Here is a 24,497-nt window from a genome sequence, read left to right on the forward strand (position 1 = left end):
TCCCATTTTGTGCGAACTGTATCTGAATTTATTTCATGCAAATCATTTTTTTCGTTTAAAAGAAAATGATCTCCGATGTCTTTATTAATTATTGATGTCTGTTGATTTACATACATACATACATACATACATACATACATACATACATGATGATTGCAACATCTTGTCAGACGAGTGCCACTCCCTCAGACATTTAAAATCCATGAGCCCAAATGCCTGAGGGAGTATCTATACAAAGATGATGTTACAGAGTATTAGCTTTGTACGACAGCTAAGTCTCTCTCTCGGTTCAAAATGTTGAGATCCAGCAACAAGCAAGAGCAAGATAGCCAGCAACAAATTAAACTGCAGACCAGCTTAATGCGGGTACTGGTCACCCGCTTTGTTTTTTTAAATCAGAGATTTGCTTCTCCTAGAAAGATTGCCTTCACCACGGCTTACGGGAGCCCTCTCCACCCCAATACACATATATATACACATACACACACACACATACACACACAAATATACACTGTGCTAGTTGGCCGTTGATCCAGAAAAAGAGTTCATTCGCCCTTTGGCATACATACATACATACATATATTTAAACAGATAGGTTAGTTTTATATTATAAATGGTATCTGATGTCTTCATTAATCATTGATGTCTGTTGATTTTTGGAAAATAACCCAGTTATTTTCAGATCTACCCTGTGAGCTGGTATTTAAGTTACAGCCGCGAGAAGCACATATCCACCAGTTTACCTGCAAGAAAAATAACTCAACCACGACATCTGACAACGAACAGTTAATCGACGAATTGAAGGTACTTGCCGCACAGACTTAGTGCCGTGTGCGTTTGGTATGCACTGAGTATCTGATAAGTATTTCCCAGTAACCAGTGAGTGCCTGGCTACGTTTTGTAAAGGGTCAATTACAAGACAGAATTAAAAGTGTGACAACTGTGACAAGGTTATTGCACGTCATGCCTTGACTCTGCTCGTGTGTGAACTGACCCACCCGAGTTACATTTATACCAAATGTTAACGTTGAGCTGAGAAACTTAAAAATGGACATACAAACGCACATAAAACGTATTTTATTTATAAATTACGAGACGAGTACTCATTCAATAACGAGTAAAATGAATATATTTAATTGATTGTAACTTCAACCTACAGAGGACTGTCAATTAAAACTTATTATAAATTAGCATTTATAACCGTTACACTACAAATCTTAGTGTTGGTAAAACTAAAAATAGACGTTACAAATTACTTAGTCGGAACGAGCAAGCTAAATCCGTTGATTTGATCAAAGGTTCCGTTCAAAATTACATACAGATTTCTAAGTTCGACATAAAAGTTCCTGAATGTTCCAAGATGCACGTGAAGAAGGTCGAAGCTTGCATAGGTTTAAATGTTGTGAAAAATAGAATTCAAGATGATAAATGTAGTCCGAATAAGTCAAATAGTACAAACGACCTTTTAAACTTTATATTTGAGACGAAATTATACTGGGTTAGAATACGGCTTGCGTTCGTAAGTTGAAAGTCTTTTTGTGGTTCATCATGTTGGTATTTCACCATCCAAAGCTTGCAGAAGTTTCTTAGTGTCGATGTTACCACCGGTGATAATGCAAACTATTTTCCCAGGAAGAGTGTTCTTAGCGGCAAGGGCTGAGGCGACAGAAGAGGCGCCTGCGCCTTCTGCCACGATTCGATTTGACTCAGCCAACAGTTTAATGGCATCGGCAATCTCCCGTGTCGAACAAACAATCGTATCGTCGACAACTTTGCTTGCTATGTTCCACATTGGCAGCATGCATCCTCGACCACCGATTCCGTCGCAGAAGTTGGCAGTATAACGACACGGCACGGCTTTGCCTGCTTTGCGACATTCATAAATCTGGAAAAGAAAATGAAACGAAAATGAAATTCTTCATTTAATTAAAAGAAAACTTTGTATGGTTCATTATTTTTTTTTACTTAGAAAAAAAAAACATCAATATTATTTATACTTATATAACATAAAAAATAGAGCATCTACCTACTGTCACTGTTTTCCTTATTGTTAACTATATATATATATATATATATATATATATATAGAATATACATATATAGAATATATATATATAATATATATATATAATATATATATATATATAGAATATAATTATATAGAATATATATATATAGAATATATATATATATAGAATATATATATATATATAGAATATATATATATAGAATATATATATATATAGAATATATACATATATTCTATATATATATATATTCTAGATATATATATATATATAGAATATATATATATATATTCTATATATATATTCTATATATATATATTCTATAAATGAATATTCTATATATGTATATTCTATATGTATATATATATTCTATATATATATTCTATATGTATATATATATTCTCTATGTATATATATTCTATATATATATATTCTATATGTATATATATATTCTATATATATATATTCTATATATATATATTCTCTATATATATATTCTATATATATGTATATATATTCTATATATATATATATTCTCTATATATATATTCTATATATATATATTCTATATATATATATATTCTATATATATATATTCTCTATATGTATATTCTATATATATATATTCTATATATATATATATTCTATATATATATTCTATATATATATATATATATATATATATATATATATAGTCTTTTAAGTTTTTAACCTTTAAAACTTTACAAAATTTTTTTTATCATTCGTTAGAAAACCATCTAGTCAGTAAGTCATTTAATCATCTGCAATCACTGCATCAACTCGCTCTCGAATTTACTATGATACCAATAATTTATTTTTCAAGGGATCATCAGTTGTTTACCATAAAACACTGTTTCGGGGATTTAATATATATATATATATATATAATTATATATATATAATTATATATATATTCTATATATATATATATTCTATATATATATGTTCTCTCTCTATATATATATATTCTATATATATATTCTATATATATATACTCTATATATATATTCTATATATATATATTCTATATGTATATTCTATATATATATTCTATATATATATATTCTATATGTATATTCTATATATATATTCTATATATATATATTCTATATATATATTCTATATATATATATTCTATATATATATTCTCTATATATATATTCTATATATATATTCTATATATATATTCTATATATATATATTCTATATATATATATTCTATATATATATATATATATTCTATATATATATTCCCTATATATATATTCCCTATATATATATTCTATATATATATATTATATATATATATATATATATTCTATATATATATATATATATATATATATATATATATTCTATATATATTTTCTATATATATTCTCTCTCTCTCTCTCTCTCTCTATATATATATATATATATATATATATATATACATATATATATATTCTAGATTACCCGTGACCCGTTGGGTCAGTATGTTGTATTAGCTTTGGAATTAATGTATGAACGTGACACTTGTGACATAAAAAATAGTTTTTTTGTGACATAACAGAAACATTTCTATGAAAGTATATTAAAATGAAAAAAGAATATAGATAGATTTCTATGAGTCGTTCTAATAATAATTAGCTATTTTTGAAAAAAGAAAACAAACTTACAGTCATTGAATTATTTTGCCATACTTATAGGTAAATGTGCACTGAACAGATACAATAATACTTAAAGTTAAATTCAAATTTTGATATATCTTTTAATTTAAACGCGAAAAAGAAAACAATTGGGACACTTAAAATGTACACAGTAAAACAGTACGTGTTATTGTCGCGTTGATTAGTTATTTGTAACGCAAATTAAAAAAAAACACATTTTCAGGGTTATTTATGTATGTTGGTAGTGTAGAAGAAAATGTATGAATGTTTTTTAAGAAAGGTGTATTAAAAATGGAGAATAGATTTAAAAAATGAAGACAGTGGGTAAATCGTCGTTGTAAAGTGTTCTTATGGTTGTTCAACAGGTAAAAAAATTGTGTTAAATAATGTAAACGTAATACAGAAAAGAACAATGTAAAAAAAAATGCATAAAGTATTAACAATTGTTTATTTGAATAATTTAAACGTGAAAAAAACACAAACAATTGGGACCCTGAAAATGTACAGAGTAAAACAATACGTTTTATTGTCGCGTTGATTTTCTGTTTATGTACGCATGCGCATCCGGAAGTCGTAAAGCGTATGTTGGGTTACAACACCCATGACAATTCATAATGATTCAGAATGTGAGAGATTACATATAATAAATTCCACAGCCAAACAACGTTGTTAAATGCTCGAATTATCTAGCATCGCCAAGTATCACGATCATTTTCTCTGTATAATAGCTGTGATCGATAATGACGACTCCTGAGCCTTTATCTAGTTTAGTAATATTAATGTCTTTATTGGACTTCAAGGCTTAATGGCCTTAAAATTAAATCACGTTTAAAAAATATTAAATCACGTTTAAAAACTATTAAATCACGTTTAAAGATTTACGACACAAGGATTTTGAGCCAATAAGAATACTGACGGAAGATAAATAAGACACATTCTTAACCATGCTGTATATTCAGACATAGAAGACCTGTGTTTGTTAAGCCGTAAACCCAGCATTTCTAATTCAGCAAACCCATCCTTATTAATAGGTGAAGGAGGTATGCTAATATCTAGGCTATCTCACAGGACAACTATATCGCTGTCAGACAGCGAATACCTAGAAAAATTAATTCTTCTTTTACAGATAAGTACATTATCTGGAACTCTTCTCCCCACAAACCAGGAAAAATAAATCTGTTCAAAACCTTAATAATTCGGGATTTGTTACTTTGCTCCAGTACTAAACTAGATACTGAACTTCAACGCATAACTGAAAGCCTTCTGGCCAATGGTTAAACTTTACACATAATTGAATAATATAAACGATCAAATCTTCACTTTTTTAAGGTGGAACGTTTTTGGGTTCTAAAAATGTCCTGCATATGTGAAATTCTCATGAGTTGACATTAAAAAAACCAGGAGTTTTCACACAAAACCTTCACAGCCGTTTCGCAACTAAGGCTTGAAGGGTGTTTGTGAAAGACAAACGCTTTCCCCTCATTGCAGATGGATGATATCCCCTCCACTCAATACAGCATGGTATTTTATTGCATTAATAGTCAATGCGAGGCTGACTACGTAGGACATATCATTCAGTACTCGAAAGTTAGAATTCCTCAACACATTCCTCGTCGATGCGTAAGTGCATGAAATGGCTAATATCCAGATGTTAACCAGCGCATAAGCCGGCCATTCGTGAGATTTATTACAGAGGGTTCACGAATGAAGGTTTGTCTATCTTGCATTGATAAAGTTCGAAAACACATTTAAAATTTCCCAAGGCTGTTGCTAGTAATTTGCGGCAACCCTTTCAGTGTATGCAAAAGGAGTACACACATAATTTGGAAGTCATGTGTGTACGTTAGGAATGTTTCTTCCGACCTGTTTTTATTGAAGACGATACAAAACGAACAAATCAAACTATTTGACCAAACATTCTTTCATTATTTAATAATTTAAAGTAAACGTCTTTTAACAGTTTATGATCAATATAGACTTAAACGGGGTATATTCGCAAAACGACTGACTCATTTAGCACTGCCTTTGAGATGGTTGTTTTGGAGGTCATATTGAAAATTAAGCAGTACACTAAACTAACATTAATCCTAACTCTACGCCTTTTTGTACTCATCGAGTTTCGTTATTTTTCTTTTAGCATTTCTTTTTTGGCGAGTGTCCAAAGATAAAACCAAAATGGCGACCATGGAAAACCATTAAAATACATTAATATCATCAAAACTACTTGTCGGCGATAACTTTAAATATAATATTATTTCAAAACAGACTCGAATACCCCCCCCCCACCAAAATATTTTGAAAAGTGGGTGTTTAGTTAGTACACATCGGCACTTTCATCCTATTTTAATTGTTGTAATGTTTATTTGAAAGTTTTTAAACGTGATTTAATTGTTTTTGTTTTTGTCTATAGGGGGAGGGGAAATGTTTTTAACTCTAACCTAACCCTTATTTTTGCATTCATATAATTTAGTGTCGCTTACAGTTTTACAAGTTTCCTTTTTCGGCTTTTAGATTTTCTATCGTCTGTTTACTGAGGGAAATCATTTCGTCTTTTTTATTCGTATTGTTTGTCTATAAGAGTCGGAAATTGTCGTCGGAACTGACTTCGTAAGTACGGAAATCCTCTGGCTTTCCTATTCATTACAAGTACCGCAATGTATTGTTAATGGTGTGTATAGCTTTGCAAGTGCCTGAAACTCTACATCCAAATGATTTTCGAGATTTCTTATAGAAAGTCCCCATAATGATTTTAGAATTAAATAAATTTTCCAACAGATAACATTCAGATGAGTTCTTTGCGTATCTTTAGATTTTTTTTAAAGAATGCATACTTCAAGGTCTTGTCAAGATCCGAACATTGGTTCGATTTTTAAAAGGTATGGCTGTTGATGACGTCACTGAGTATACAGTAATAATTTAGGTTGTATTACGTCATCCGTTGCGCTGATCAAATGATAGTCCATGCTTGGATTTCTCTGAAAAATAATTCACTCTGTATCTTTTTGAAAGTGAAAGACAATCACAATCCAACCTTTTTTTGTTTAGAAGAATCATTATTGTTTTCCAGTCTAATATGTAGATCGCATAATTCAATAGAATTCTTGAACGTGGATCGCAGAATCGTGTTTGCAAACTAGCCACTATAGTAATTTCGTAAGTTTGAGTGCCAATGTTTAACTAACGAAAGAGAGCCAGTATTAAAAGGGGGGGGGGAAGACATTATAAAGTGCTCAATAATAAGATGTTGGAAAACAGTTCTAAGAAAGAATAGTTTGGTGTCTTACCTGGGGAGATGTATCAACTTCACTCGTAATCACTTTGGCACTTGGCTTCAATGCTTTCATAACGGTGCCGACCCCAGAAGTAAGGGCGCCACCGCCATAAGGAACAATGACAGTATCCACATCCGGTAGGTCTTCTAATATTTCCAGGGCAACAGTACCATTACCTAAATAAAAGAAAATGGGGAACATATCCAAATTAACAAATTAATTTATTGACGTTTATTTGAGCATTAGCCTGGGTACCCGGCGTTACCCGGGTGTTTGGAAGTGTATGTTGAGAAAAAAAAGTGGTAGTAGGCAGGCAGGCTCGGACCCGTACCGCGGAGGAGGAAAAGAATGTAAAAAAAAAAAAAAATCGTTACATTTTTGCCGTTGCGTCCATCGCTAAATCGAAATGGGCGATTAAGGCTAGTCAACCGAAAAGAGCGGATGACTTTCGAAAATATCGGCGAAAAAAGCGACCCCTCCTTGTAGAAAAGTGCCCAATATTTTTTAGCAATTAGGTAGGAAGAAACTCAGTGCTGTTCAAGAGAAATAATTTAAAACTGAAAACTTATGTGTATTACTTTTTTATTACAAAGGAGTCACCACTTATCAAAGTATATGGGCCACTCGAGGATGAGGGTTAATGAGTGAACGCCGCGATAAACGGTGACGGTTGAAATTATGTAGAAACTTACAAGGAAGGTTCAATGAGAATTTGTTTACGTTTGACTTGAAAACGGCCATGTTATAGTCAGCGAGGAAAGAAGCTTTTTTTCATGGAATTCTTGTTTTAGGTATATATAGAGAGTAAAGGAACATGTTACTAGTGGTTGTAGGTAGACGAGTGTTTGCTGTGAATGGTTTAAAGAAGGGAGCATAGATGAACGCTCAGTCGAGCACCTGGCATAAACATAACGATAGAGCAGAGATAAACCGTCTAAGTTTCTTACATCATTATTATTATTTTCATGTTATGATGTGAGGTAAAAGATGTGAGGTGAAAGAGTGGGGCGGGGGGGGGGAATTTGGTAAAACCAAGAACAAGAAATCAAAGAAAGATAGAAAGCTGATCTGAAATGGAACACGTACATCAAGTTTGTTGCCAAGGTCGCTGGAAAGATGGTGGGATCCTTCTACCGCTCCAGAAGATATCTCACTACTGATGCAATTCTCTATCTATATAAAAGCCAAGTACGTTCAAGGATGGAATACTGCTTCCATATCTCAGCAGGAGCTGCTAAAAACAGCATATCCTGCCCCCCTATCTTTCCCCACTCTTTATCTGTGCCTAAATCAAAACGTAGATTCCATGAACAAAGCTTCTTTCTTAGAACTGCACGCCTGTGGAGCTCTGTTCCGTCTGCCTGCTTCCCACCTGACTACAACCTGGATATCTTCAAGTCCAATATAAACAAATTCCTAATGAACTGCCCCCTTAAGTAAAGACTTCACTAAATCTCCACACTAACGTAATGTACTTGCAATAACCCTTATCCCTGAGTGGCTTCCGGGCCTTGATAAGTGGTGACCACCGTGTAAAAAAAAGAAAAAAGAAAACAAAGCTAGGTTGATGGATATGGGTTTTAATATAAAGATGTTGTACACAATTTTTAAACTCTTCTATTTTGCTATTTTTATTGGCCCGGGAAACGCCGGGTATACTTGTTAGTAAATAAATAAAGGTGTTTTTTTTTCTAGAAATGCAAACCTGAGCTACTGCACCAGTCTCTGACTTCTAGACAGCGTAAAAAATATGTATCTCCCACACTGTCAACCAAACTCCAATTTCTGTTCCATCGACGAAATATTGCATATCTGTGCCCACTTTACAGGTATTTTAATGGAAAATACCTCGACGAACTGGAAGCATTTGTATCACCTCGACAAAAATACCCCCGACTAACCCAACAAGCAACAAAATCCCACCCCTACACTGAAAATTTTTTAATAGAATATATTTTTGTTTTTTTTTCAAGTCGGTTTCTATATATATATATATAGGAAATTTATTACTGTGAGTCCTCTAGTCCGGTTTTTTTACCACTGGTAAATATATATATATATATATATATATATATATATATATATATATATATATATATATGTATATATATATATATATATGAAATAAAATGGAGGTAGAAAGACCTGAATACTCAACGTTTCGCCCGATTTATGCGGGCTTCTTCAAGAGGGATGGTCATTGACGAGAGAGTCGGAGGATTGGGGCTATATATAATGATGGGGGAGTAACGTGTTTTCCTTATGTAAATTAGATGTCATATATATATATATATATATATATATATATATATATACATTTTATGAGAGAAAATAAATAAGAGTAAACTAATTTTATTATTTCTATTTTACTTATTTACTGTATTTTATTTTATCATTATCTATTTTTAGACTCCATTTTATCACCTCCTATTCTTATTTTTAGACACCATCTTTTAAGTTACTATGCTATTTTATCCCAATAAAATTATCTCTAATTAAAAAAAAAAGAAAAAAAAACTGCCTTCGTAATCTCGTGTCATTTTATTTACTTAATCTATCACCGCTATATTTCCAGACGCAATTTTTTTTTTTAATCTCGAACTGCTAGACTTTGAGGTTCCTATTTCTCTTCTTCCTTGAGTATACTGGTATGTTAAAGTTCAAGTGTAATGTAAACATACAATCCGTTGCTCAACTCCCTACATAGTATCCTTGCGAATTTGGTCCCAAAATAATCGCTCCTTACGTCCGATTGGTAGTGTGTCTTGTTTCGAAGTGAAAAAGCAGCAAAAAGCAAACAAAAAACAAACAAAAAACATCAATAAAAAATTCTATTCACCTGCTATGACATTCCTTTCAAATTCTGGATGAAGAAATACTCCCAACCCCTCGGCCTTCTCGTACACTCTGTTACAGCAGATAATCTCCCACCATTCTGCGTGGTTCATTCTTATCACCGTCGCTCCTAGCTTCTCGACGGCATCCGTCTTTGTTTTAGGGGCATGCTCTGGCACTAAAATCGTACATTTCATCCCGTAATGTTTGGCAAACCAGGCGGTCGCCCGAGCAAAATTACCAGTGCTCACTGTATAAACGGCTGTCGTTCCTGGGGGCAAAGCATTAAAGCTGCTGCATGCATTGCGAAACTTGAATGAACCCACCGGGTGGAGATTTTCCAATTTCAGGTAAATCTGAAATAAATAAACATGTAAGTGTTTTAATATATATATATATATATATATATATATATATATATATATATATATATATATATATATATATACTAGCAGACCGTATGTATTTATTAGTATAGAGCCAACACTTTATCGATTATTATATTGTGGTTAATGTATAGTATTATTATTTAATATTTAAAAAAAAAACGTGTTTTGGCTGCCATCTGATAGAATCGAAACAGAAGTATATAATTCTCAAGATTAACTCCATAGCCTCCGAGCAACGCCCGTACGTATATAAATAGATAAAAAATAATGTTGTTAAGGCGACTACTCCTGCCAAGGTTTATTATAGTGTTCATTTTTTGCCATTTAGCATCAAATTTTGCGAGTTAAAAACTAAAGTGAATATATATATATATATATATATATATATATATATATATATATATATAAATCTTATTTTTGAAAATTTATTTAAATTGTCAAAAAAACATTATAAACCTGTAAGGAAGGCATACAAAATTTTAATTATCTGACAAAGAGTACAAACAACAAGAAAGGCTTTATTCCATGGAGTTTCGAAAAATGCAATTCTTCTCACCAGAGGAAAGAGGTTTGCAAAATAATACATTTTTCAGGTTAATGCAGATTAATTATAAGAAACTGCAAATATGAAAATAATCATACTTGCATCTGAAAAGTTATTAAACAGTAAGTGACAGTTTATAGGCATTGAAAGAGATTAAGAAATACATATCTATGTATAATATTTAAAGTCCGATAAACACGTGTTAATGTATAAATGCCTATATTAAACAGCAAATAATTAGGCATTGAAACAAATAATTTTATTTACTTGATTAAATTGACATTTGTTGCTTCGGTGCTTGTTATCTGTTACTGACAAGTTGTGACCACGTTACACATAGCGAAATTTATATTACACATATCTCTAGGAAAATTGATGTTACATATATGTCAAAATTGATGTGACACACATCGCTAGCCAAATTGATGTTTCACATGTCTCTAGCAAAATTGATGTCACACATGTCTCTAGCAAAATTGACGCTACACATATTTCTAGCAAAACTGATGTTACACATGTCTCTAACAAAATTTACGTCACACATATCTCTAGCAAAATTGATGTTACACATGTCTCTAGCAAAATTGACGTCATACATATCTCTAGCAAAATTGATGTCACACATATCTCTAGCAAAATTGACGTCACACATATCTCTAGCAAATTTGACGTCACACATATCTCTAACAAAATTGACGTTACACATATCTCTAGAAAAATTGACTTTACATATGTCTCTAGCAAAATTGATGTTACACATATCTCTAGCAAAATTGATGTTACACATGTCTCTTGCAAAATTGACGTCACAAATATCTCTATCAAAATTGACGGTACACATGTCTCTAGTGAAATTGATGTTACATATATCTCTAGCAAAACTGAATTTACACATACGACATAATCCGATACGGCATGTACAGTTACCAACTTGTGCTAGTATTCACTTCCTTGCTGCAATTGATCTCTCCTTTGATAATAACTCAGTCAAATACACTCACCAAATTTGTTATATCAGAAATGAAAAAAAAAACTTTAATAGAATTGTTGAAATTTTAAAAATAGTTATTCTCTGTCGCTAAAAGATAGATCTGAATAATTGAAAAACGAAACAATTATCAATGGATAAAAGTTTTCAACTGTTGAATGAAACCTTTTTGAATGTATTGACATAGTCCTTTTCGAAATGCCCTAACAATAATCAAGGGCTCCGTTTCGGTCATTTACTTGCTTTTTGAAAACACGTCTCCCTGTCCCGAAAACATTGCAAAACGAAGGGGTAGGATGGTCGACAACTGAGCTCACCTCGGATTATCTCCCTTCATCTAGTAGTGATATGTTATGAAAAATACGAAAACAAGTGGTTGGTTGGTTGTTTTTGTTTTACGACATATCAACCTTTTCAGGTTATTTAATGCCGAATCCAAAGATTTTGAAGAATAATTTTTTAATAGAATATATTTGTTGTTTTCAAGTCAGATTCTATTTAACCCATAGTTGGGACACTAACAGGTACTACCACTCCGGGTCAAAGTGGACCTGGGAGCAATGGCAATTAAAGGGTGGCTCCACAATCCCCAAAGCCCGCAAGCTGAGGCCTCATCACTGGATATAGTTTAAGGTAATATCCAGGATCGAAAACAAGTGGTATAAATTGTAAAGATATAATAATGGAACACAGAAGTAAAAGAATATAAAAATTCCTCCTCCTCCAAAAAAACAAAAAAACTTCCCAAATTATAAAATAAATAAATTACCAACATCTCAAACGATGCACAATTCTTTTCTAAAACTATTAGCATTGAAACAAAAAAAAAAGAATTCATGATCCAAAATTTCATGCGATTCTGTTGTATCGAATTTCTTCATAGAATTATTGCTTAAACATCATTAGCAAAACAGATAATAAAATATTGCATTGTTTAATTAATTAGTTACCACTTGTTTTATCAATGTATCACTACGCATTAATACTGAAAGCCACACGATAATAAGAATTATTAACATTGAAAGATTAAGAATTACACGATGAAAAATATTATGAGAGGATTGAAAATGACGAATAAAATAGAGAGATAAATAACTTGCATCTCTCTTAAAGCAGAGTTAAACACAGGATAAAGTTTCAATATGAAAAAAAAAACAATTGCACATGAGATTAAAGATAAAAAATATGACGAAGAAATATACAGCTTTTGGTAATTTATCATTTAAAGTCTTGATGCTGTAATCAATTGCTTTTTCTTTAATTAAATTTTCTACACGCTACAGAATGTTATTTGCTTTATTATATATCATAATTTATTACGTTGTTTTCTGCTCTAGTAAAAGAATCGTTAAATATTAGTCAGGAAGAAATAAGACAAGATTAACTAAAATCGGGTCATAATGAATTAAGACAATAATAAAATTACACAAGTTGAAATGGACTTTTTCGTCATATATGACAAAATAGATACAGCGTAGTATCAGAACCGATTACAAAAATGATCCCAGCCAAATGACCAAGGATATTCGTATATATGACAATCCCATATCTATAAAATTGAAGAAGAAGAAGAAGAAGAAGAAGAAGAAAGGGAAAACTGGAACCGAGAGAAGGCATGGAACTACCCAACAAAACAGAAATGAGGGCACTAGGGGAACAAGACGACTGTAACTACTTGGGAATTCTGGAAGCGGACACCATCAGAGCAACAAAAATGAAAGAGAGATTTGGAAAGGAATACCTTAGGAGAACAAGAAAACTCCTGGAAACGAAATTATGTAGCAGAAACCTAATAAAAGGTATAAATAACTGGGCAATACCACTAGTAAGATACTCTGGATCGTTTATAGGGTGGACAAAAGAAGAACTGAGACAACTTGACCAGAAGACGAAGAAACTCATGACAATGCATAATGCACCCAAAGGGCGATATTGACAGACTGTACGTGAAAAGGAAAAACGGCGGGAGAGGACTGATTTCTCTAGAAGACTGTGTGAATGACGCCAAAAAAGAACTAGAAAAATGCATAATGCAAAACACTGAAAGGATAATTATGGCAGCGAGAGACACGGAGAGACAAATGACAAAACGAGAAAAGAGAAATGGGAAGAGAAACAACTCCACAGAAGATTCATAAGAATGACAAAAGATGAGAATAACGAAAACAAGTGAACATGGATGCGAAAAGGACATATAAACCAAGAAACTGAATCTCTAATAACTGCAGCACAAAATAACGCGATAAGAACTAACCATATCAAAGCAAAGATCGATAAAACATAAGAAAACAGCAAATGCAGACTCTGTGGACAGAGACAAAACGGTAAACCATATAGTAAGTGAATACAGCAAACTGGCCCAAAAAGAATACAAAAAAACAAAAACAAAAACAGGCATGGCCAAGTGGGAAGGGCGGTGCACTGGGAATTGTGCAAACGACTGCATTTTGAACATACAGACTAACAGTAAAAGCATAAACCCACAACAGCACTCGAAAACGAGAATCACAAAATCCTATGGGACATGGATATACAAACGGACAAACCCATCCAAGCAAGAAGACCAGATTTCGTAATAATTAATAAGAAAGAAAAATCCTGTCAAATCGTAGACTTTGCTTTCCCAGCTGACCACAGGGTGAGTAAGAAAGAAAAGGAGAAACGAAGCAAATACACAGAGCTAGCCAGAGAGTTAAAAGGGATTTGAATGATGAAGAAAAATCAAAATAATACCGATAATAGTAGGAGAACTAGGAACAATTTCGAAAAAAAGAATGTCAGAAATTGAAATCAGAGGAACAGCTGCAAAAATACAACGACTAACGATAATGAAAACGGCTGAAATATTAAGGAAAACCCTTGAATGCGGAGAATAATACAAGAATATAATATAATGAAGAAGCGTTACAGGGAATGAAGAACATTGAAGCTGCATATCGACAAGTTCTACACCCCCATCACGCATCCCCTCCCGTTGTCTAATCACCGCCCCCCCCCCAATAAAAAAGAAAAATGATACCAAAGAGACGAGAAGGGTCAAGGAGGATGAAAAGACCGAGGAAAGAGCGCTGACCCCACCTTCGCTGGACAACCGTGAAGAGAACTGGGACCTTGGAGAGGCTTAGCGCGTGGCTACCGAGAAAAAAGGCCGATGCATATGACAGCGTAACGTCACTTCCTAATTAAGTTTTAGGTATAGACAGCTTTCGGTATTCAACCACGTGGTCATGCTAACAGGCATAAAAAATATGGCTACCAATATGTGTTACCGATTGTCCATGTATGTTCTAAAGAAAAAGAACAATTCTCCATTCGGAAAATAATTATTATAATTGCACATTTGGGATAATTTTAATCAAAATATCGTAAGTGAATTCGTGTTTGAACTTTTATTTTTATTGGAGAAACTCGAATATTTCATTTTATTTATTTTTTTCGTTTTTACTGCAAAACAAACAATTTTTGGGTTTGTATTACTGTACACATAAATTCGAAAAAGTTGTCAAAAACAAATATATAATAAATAAATGTTATCAAAAGCAAGATAAGTTACGTTTCTACCAAACTGGATATATTTTTCGTGTTTTTATTCAATGTAACATGTTTATTCAGCTCGAAAAACATAAATTGTTTATCAATGTATTGGAAAATTCAAAATGACGCCGGACTCTCTCTTTAACACTGTAAGTTCGGGAAAAGGTGTTATAAATAATAAACTAGACAAAATACTATTAAAATACCACCGAATATATGTCAACCTATGTCACGGTAATATATATTGAGCGAGTTTCTAACCGTATTTCGTCTAGTTTTATATTTATAACACCTTTTCCCAAGCTTATTGTGTTAAAGAGAGAGTCGGGCGCCATTTTGAATTTTCCAATACATCGGTAAACACAGTATGTTTTCGAGCTGAATAAACATGTTACATTAAATGAAAACACTGAAAACATATCCAGTTAGGTAGAAAAGTTACTTTTCTTGCCTTTCATAACATTTATTTGTTATATATTTGTTTTTTGACAACTTTTCGAATCTATGTGTACAGTAATACAAACCCCAATTTTTATATAAGATTTTTCAGTCCGTTCTTTTAATAATAAATAAAACTTTTCACTGAGTATTTTCAAGTATTTTAAAGTAAGCATTCTTCACGGCAGTGTTTTTTTTTTTTTTTTTTTACGATTGGTGAATTATCAATATTTTAGCAAGGGGCGTAATTCATTTCTTTGAAATATATTTAAAACTTCAATTTTTTGTTTTTTGTAACATTTTAACTGTAAATAATTTACATAACGAGTTTGTTTTACTGTACACATAGATTCGAAAAAGTTGTCAACAAAACAAATATATAAAAAATAAATGTTATCAAAGGCAAGATAAGTTACAAACATGCCGACATTTTTCTTTTTAAAATATATTGATAAACATTGTATGGTTTTCGAAGCGATTACACGTTTTAAAGTGAGTAAAACCACTAAAAAACTTCCCAAATAGGTAGAAGAGTAACTTATCTTGCCTTTGATAACATTTATTTGTGATATATTTGTTTTTTGACAGCTTTTTCGAATCTATGTGTACAGTAATACAAACCTAAAATGTAATTTAACTTGAAAATAATATTTAAAATACACGTGCGTACACTGCACAAGCACCCTTATTATTATTATCATAATAATAATAGTAATAATGATAAAAAGAACTGGTGTAGATGATATCGACTGGCGCCACACCACACCAACTAGTTGTGAAGGGTCAGGGAGGATGGAAAGACCGAGGTGAGAGAGTACTGACCAAATCTCCACTGGAAGTGTGCAGTTCAAACCTGGTACCTTGGGGAGACATTTTGTCACCCAAACCCCAGGAAACACCAATGGCCGATGCCAACGAGAAATCAGTGACAACGGCTGTTGCGATAACATGCAATCATATGCACAAGTGGTCAAAAGGTGGAGAACACTGGAAATCTGGGGAGACTTGTCACTTGGTCTCCAGGGAACACCGCAGGTTACTGCCAGTGAGCAATCACTGATGATGGCTTGTGAGACAACTAATACGCTACACATTTTGATAAAAAACGTTGGGGGAAAAATGGACATAGAAGAACAGAAAACCAAAACTTTAAATATAATTTCTGTATTTAAAGTAATAGTTATTTAAATATTTCAACATATAATCTTGTGGAGAAAATTCAGCTTCCCAATAAGGGGCACTCTGGATAGGAACAAAAATAATCTCAGTCATGAAAGATTTCTCCTCCACCGACCGAAGACAGAAAAGGTAAAGTGTAGCATCAAAACAGATACAACACTGATCTTGTTCCGAAGGCCCAAAAATATTTGTTTAATGTTTCTTTAATTGTTTGTTCCTAAATTCATAATTCAGTTTTATCAGTATTAAATTGTATATTGCTTTAAAATTACTTAATTTTACATAGATAATTTTTCTATTTTATATTGAATAAAGTTCAGTTTAAGTAGTAATCGAACTGTGTTCCTTTTTCTTTTTGAAAATATTTTATTGTTCTTTATCAAATGGCCCTCATATAGTACTGACAGTCTGACAAATCTTACCTACATTGCCGGCAGACATTTTTCAGTTAACAGGCCTTCTTCTTACTCTCGGTGGCCGTGCTTAGCGCCACTCAAATTTCAGTATAGACCAATGGCTACTGCCAGCGAAAAATCAATGATAAGAGGCTGCTGCGATGACGCAAATTTATTCGTGTGAAGAGAGCTGGACGTCTAGGGAGAGTTGTTGTCACTCAGCTTCCAGAGAACATCACAGGTCGTCAATCAGATCTTCTGTTGACTCGGGTGAAAGCTCCATGTGAGCCAATAATAATAATAATAATAATAATAATAATAATAATAATAATAATAATAATAATAATATAGATAGATAGATACATAAATAGATAAAAAATATAGATATAGATATATGAGACAGCGCAAGAAGCTATTTTTGCATATACACACACACACACACACACACACACACATATATATATATATATATATATATATATATATATAACTGTTATAAGTACCTACGGCAATCTTGGTTTCCCATAATTTTAACTAATTTTTAAAAATTAATAACTAGCGGGATTATCTCCCTTCGTAGCAAAGAATACCCGATAATCGCTAGCCTAATAGATGAGAGCGAAAGAGAATAATGGAATAAAAAATAGAATAGGATCCATGAGGCAATGTTGGTCTTTATTTCCCTATTAAATAAAATATAAACCTAAAACTGGTCTTAAATCTAAGAAATAATATAGCTGACATTTTTGTAAACAAAGAAGCAAGCATAGATCGAATACGAAACTAACATAACCGAAACGTTTTAGCGTAGTTAATCTGGCCATATTATAAATATAAAAATAAAATTCTAAAAAATCTTTTTACAAAATAAATTATGTGAAATAAAGACATATAGAAATCTAATTTAAGAAACAAACGAATAGTATTATTAAAAGATATTAAATGGCTACAGGTTTTGTGGTAACTTCTTATGACAGGTTTTAAATAGTGATGCGAAAATTAGGAGATATATAAATATTTAAATAAGCCCCTGACAAAGATGCGTCTGGGATAAATGTTTTCGCATGCTTTATTTCCTTTACGGGAAATGTCTTTACATAATGTTCTATTCTTAAAATGTTTTTTTATTCAATAAGTCTGAAGAAAGGCTGGTTATGTGAAAATTTTCAAACGCCAATGTTTGACTTTGTCAAATTAATCTTGAAACAATTGTACCTATTTACTATGCCTCCCCACGGGACAGAGTTAGACACCAGGGTCGTTTTTTAACGTGGAGAAAAGGTACAAAAATAAAAATGGTCTCAGTCGTGAAAGATTTCTCCTTCACCAAAAGAGAACAAGGAATGGAAGTGCAGCATCTGAAGAACAGATGGTATTTATTTGCTCCCCCACCGAGCAAATTAGGCACAAGGCCGATTTTTAATGTGAGGAGTGAAGGGGAAATGGGGACCAACTCCCCGGGGAGTAGGGGAGCTGGATAGTGACAATTGGTATGAAGGGTTACCCCCACATATTGTCTTTGCTTACAGTATCTGCCGGAACAGATGGTATTTATTTGCTCCCCCACCGAGCAAATTAGGCACAAGGCCAATTTTTAATGTCAGGAGTGAAGGGAGGGGGAAGGGAAAAAGGGGACCAGCTCCCGAGAGGTTGGAAATGGGAGCTGGTTAAAGGTCAGGCATGTGGGGTTGCCCCCACATCTGGTCTTTGCTAGTCATAGCTAGTCATAGCCTGCAGTATCTGCCGCAACAGATGGTATTTATTTGCTCCCCCACTGAGCAAATTAGGCACAAGGCCGTTTTTAATGTGAGGTAAAAACCAGCTCCCCTAAAAGTAGGCAAAAATGGGGCACTCTGGTTACCAAAAATAATAATTGTCCCAGTATAGAGGGTTTCCCCTCCATTGACTGGTACAAATTATCTTAAGTGCAGCATCTGCCGGAACAGATGGTATTTATTTGCTCCCCCACTGAGCAAATTAGGCACAAGGCCGTTTTTAATGTGAGGTAAAAACCAGCTCCCCTAAAAGTAGGCAAAAAGGGGGCACTCTGGTTACCAAAAATAATAATTGTCCCAGTATAGAGGGTTTCCCCTCCATTGACTGGTACAAATTATCTTAAGTGCAGCATCTGCCGGAACAGATGGTATTTATTTGCTTCCCCACCGAGCAAATTAGGCACAAGGCCGATTTTTAATGTGAGGAGTGAAGAGAGGGGGAACGGAAAAAGGGGACCAGCTCCCGAGAGGTGGGAAATGGGAGCTGATTAAAGGTCAGGCATGTGGGGTTGCCCCCACATCTGGTCTTTGCTAGTCATAGCTAGTCACAGCTTGCAGTATCTGCCGGAACAGATGGTATTTATTTGCTCCCCCACTGAGCAAATTAGGCACAAGGCCGTTTTTAATGTGAGGTAATAACCAGCTCCCCTAAAAGTAGGCAAAAAGGGGGCACTCTGGTTACCAAAAATAATAATTGTCCCAGTATAGAGGGTTTCCCCTCCATTGACTGGTACAAATTATCTTAAGTGCAGTATCTGCCGGAACAGATGGTATTTACTTGCTCCCCCACCGAGCAAATTAGGCACAAGGCCAATTTTTAATGTGATGAGTGAAGGGAGGGGGAAGGGAAAAAGGGGACCAGCTCCCGAGAGGTTGGAAATGGGAGCTGGTTAAAGGTCAGGCATGTGGGGTTGCCCCCACATCTGGTCTTTGCTAGTCATAGCTAGTCATAGCCTGCAGTATCTGCCGGAACAGATGGTATTTATTTGCTCCCCCACTGAGCAAATTAGGCACAAGGCCGTTTTTAATGTGAGGTAAAAACCAGCTCCCCTAAAAGTAGGCAAAAATGGGGCACTCTGGTTACCAAAAATAATAATTGTCCCAGTATAGAGGGTTTCCCCTCCATTGACTGGTACAAATTATCTTAAGTGCAGCATCTGCCGGAACAGATGGTATTTATTTGCTCCCCCACTGAGCAAATTAGGCACAAGGCCGTTTTTAATGTGAGGTAAAAACCAGCTCCCCTAAAAGTAGGCAAAAAGGGGGCACTCTGGTTACCAAAAATAATAATTGTCCCAGTATAGAGGGTTTCCCCTCCATTGACTGGTACAAATTATCTTAAGTGCAGCATCTGCCGGAACAGATGGTATTTATTTGCTCCCCCACCGAGCAAATTAGGCACAAGGCCGATTTTTAATGTGAGGAGTGATAGGAGGGGGAAGGGAAAATGGGGAACAGCTCCCGAGAGGTGGGAAATTGGAGCTGGTTAAAGGTCAGGCATGTGGGGTTGCCCCCACATCTGGTCTTTGCTAGTCATAGCTAGTCACAGCTTGCAGTATCTGCCGGAACAGATGGTATTTATTTGCTCTCCCACTGAGCAAATTAGGCACAAGGCCGTTTTTAATGTGAGGTAATAACCAGCTCCCCTAAAAGTAGGCAAAAAGGGGGCACTCTGGTTACCAAAAATAATAATTGTCCCAGTATAGAGGGTTTCCCCTCCATGTACTGGTACAAATTATCTTAAGTGCAGTATCTGCCGGAACAGATGGTATTTATTTGCTCCCCCACCGAGCAAATTAGGCACAAGGCCAATTTTTAATGTGAGGAGTGAAGGGAGGGGGAAGGGAAAAAGGGGACCAGCTCCCGAGAGGTGGGAAATGGGAGCTGGTTAAAGGTCAGGCATGTGGGGTTGCCCCCACATCTGGTCTTTGCTAGTCATAGCTAGTCATAGCCTGCAGTATCTGCCGGAACAGATGGTATTTATTTGCTCCCCCACTGAGCAAATTAGGCACAAGGCCGTTTTTAATGTGAGGTAAAAACCAGCTCCCCTAAAAGTAGGCAAAAAGGGGGCACTCTGGTTACCAAAAATAATAATTGTCCCAGTATAGAGGGTTTCCCCTCCATTGACTGGTACAAATTATCTTAAGTGCAGCATCTGCCGGAACAGATGGTATTTATTTGCTCCCCCACTGAGCAAATTAGGCAAAAGACCGTTTTTAATGTGAGGTAAAAACCAGCTCCCCTAAAAGTAAGCAAAAAGGGGGCACTCTGGTTACCAAAAATAATAATTGTCCCAGTATAGAGGGTTTCCCCTCCATTGACTGGTACAAATTATCTTAAGTGCAGCATCTGCCGGAACAGATGGTATTTATTTGCTCACCCACCGAGCAAATTAGGCACAAGGCCGATTTTTAATGTGAGGAGTGAAGGGGAAATGAGGACCAAGTCCCCGGGGAGTAGGGGAGCTGGATGGTGACAATTGGTATGAAGGGTTGCCCCTACATTGATTAAGGTCTTATATGTAGGGTTGCCCCCACATCTGGTCTTTGCTTGCAGTATCTGCCGGAACAGATGGTATTTATTTGCTCCCCCACTGAGCAAATTAGGCACAAGGCCGTTTTTAATGTGAGGTAAAAACCAGCTCCCCTTAAAGTAGGCAGAAAGGGGGCACTCTGGTTACCAAAAATAATAATTGTCCCAGTAGAGAGGGTTTCCCCTCCATTGACTGGTACAAATTATCTTAAGTGCAGTATCTGCCGAAACAGATGGTATTTATTTGCTCCCCCACTGAGCAAATTAGGCACAAGGCCGATTTTTAAAGTGAGGAGTGAAGGGGAAATGGGGACCAACTCCCCGGGGAGTAGGGGAGCTGGATAGTGACAATTGGTATGAAGGGTTGCCCCTACATTGACCAAGGTCTTATATGTTGAGTTGCCCCCACATATGGTCTTTGCTTGCAGTATCTGCCGGAGCAGATGGTATTTATTTGCTCCCCCACCGAGCAAATTAGGCACAAGGCCGATTTTTAATGTGAGGAGTGAAGGGAGGGGGAAGGGAAGAAGGGGACCAGCTCCCGAGAGGTGGGAAATGGGAGCTGGTTAAAGGTCAGGCATGTGGGGTTGCCCCCACATCTGGTCTTTGCTAGTCATAGCTTGCAGTATCTGCCGGAACAGATACTACACTTTGATCTTGGCCAAAACGCCAAGTAAAAAAAATACAAAAAAAAAAAACAAAACCCAAAAACAATTGTAACTAACAATGAAATACACTATCAATTCTTTTTTTTAAGTCTTGGCGTTATTAAAACAATATATGAATGCTCAATTATGAAATATGATAATTTTGTAGATTACAGTTTAAGTCATCTCTTTTTGGCTTAAAATTTATTGGTATATGAAAATTTACTGAATTACACAAACCCAGTAAAATTCGGTATATTACAAACAAGCCTATATATATATGTATATATATACACGCACATATATATATAATCACAAATACATATATTTATATTAAGCATATTAAGTGATGCTTTTTGTGTAAACAAATTGAGCGTAGGTATTTAGACAATCTTAAAACATTGTTAATTCACTGTCCACATAGCAGCAGCAGAATAGCGCAACTGTTAGAAGCTCCGACCGTCGGTTTCGATCTTGGCTTGAGGTAGTTTCTTGTCTAGCCGCACCGATAAGCTGTGAAACGGCGAAACAGTACTGTATGCGGATGATTATAATGCTCTCTATCTTGGGTTGAGCAAATTCCCATTAGCATATTAAGCGATACTCTTTGAGCGAAGGTATTTGGACAACAAGCATTATATATATATATATATATATATATATATATATATATATATATATATATATATATATATATAATCTGCAAAAATACCTTCCTGTGCTGCGCTACATATATACTTATATATCATCCACATGCAGTACTGTTTCGCTGTTACACAGCTTATCAGTGCGGCTTGACAGACAACTGCCTCAAGCAAGGATCGAAACCCTATTTTAAACCGATCTTTTGACACACACACACATATATATATATATATATATATATATATATATATATATATATATATATATATATTCAAACACGTCTGATTGAACACGACAGAGTTATTTTTTTCGGATTTTTCTGGATATCTTTTCGATTCGCCGAGCGGTCTTTTTTATTTCACCTGGCGTGTTGTATAAAATGTCGCACAAATATTGTTGCTAATATGTTGCCATATTCTTTTCAAGCGACAAGCGCGAATGGAAAATATATCCAGAAAAAATCTGAAAAAAAGAATAACTTCAATCAGACGTATTTGATTAATGACTTGCCAGTATATATATATATATATATATATATATATATATATATATATATATATATATATATATATATATATATATATATCTTATCAATTATGTAGATCTTACCTGGGCATGGGGCCAATCTATGTTAAGCGGTACAAGAGGTGTATGGAGCACCAACCCTTTCATCCCTTGCTGGGCTTTGTATACTTCATCAATAGTTGGTTGAATGTCAGGCAGAGGAGGGCTCATCTTGTGTTTTCGTTGGGACCTGCTCAAGGATTATCTGCAGTGTCTTCGGCAGTTGAAATACGGCTGATCTCGACTGCTTTGCTCACCATTTATAGTCGAACGTGGTAGCGAGATCAAAGCCCATCGGGATATCCTGGTTTCGAAGGAGAGAAGACAAGAGAATGCAATAGAAGAGTAAGAGAGAGGAGAGAGATATATTGTCAGGCTGCGTGCGCAATTTATCTTTCACTTAACATCTATCACGTAATAAACAGATTTAAAGGGAGAGCGAGAGTGTGTGTGAGAGAGAGAGAAAGAGAGAGAGAGACAGACAGACAGAAAGTATGTATGTGTGTTTGAGAAAGAGAGAGAGAGAGAGAGCGAGAAAGAGAGAGAGAGACAAACAGAGGTAGGGAAGAAAACAAGAAATTATGCGTGCATTTATGTATGTGTGTGAGAGACAGAGATAGAGATTGAGATTGAGAGAAAGTGCGTGTGTGTTTCAGAGAGAGAGAGAGAGAGAGAGAGAGAAAGAGAGACAGAGAGAGACAGAGAGAGAGAGAGCTGTGTATGATAAGTTAGATAGACAGGAATAAAGGAGAGTCTCTACTGCTATAATAAAACCGACGATCCTTTGGCACATTTATACACGCGCATGCGCACACACACACACACACTCGCAAGGGCGCGCGCGCGCACACACACATTCATATATATATATATATATATATATATATATATATATATATATATATATATATATATGTATGTGTGTGTGAAGATGTATGTGTTTATATAATTAAGAACTTACTTTCTATACATAGAGTATGGATATACGCACATATCTATATCTATAAATGTAAGAATGTGTGTGTGAGGACAATTCTAAACCTATATACTCAACGAATAGTTG

General features: G+C 34.6%; 1 protein-coding gene across 1 annotated transcript; it reads right to left on the reverse strand.

Moving 5' to 3' along the window:
* Nucleotides 1–1,062: 1,062 nt before the first annotated feature.
* Nucleotides 1,063–24,200, reverse strand: LOC145293271 (L-threonine ammonia-lyase-like). The gene is made up of 4 exons (XM_080139871.1): nucleotides 23,480–24,200; nucleotides 9,809–10,160; nucleotides 6,982–7,145; nucleotides 1,063–1,885 (listed from the first exon to the last, which is right to left on the reverse strand). Exons 1-4 carry the CDS (start codon nucleotides 23,603–23,605, stop codon nucleotides 1,547–1,549), a joined length of 981 nt encoding a protein of 326 aa, XP_079995997.1. The 5' UTR covers nucleotides 23,606–24,200; the 3' UTR covers nucleotides 1,063–1,546.
* Between the last annotated feature and the right edge of the window lie 297 nt (nucleotides 24,201–24,497).

This window comes from Euprymna scolopes, chromosome 14 (assembly GCF_053919585.1).
Source record: "Euprymna scolopes isolate OS-2025 chromosome 14, ASM5391958v1, whole genome shotgun sequence".
Lineage (NCBI taxonomy): Eukaryota > Metazoa > Mollusca > Cephalopoda > Sepiida > Sepiolidae > Euprymna > Euprymna scolopes.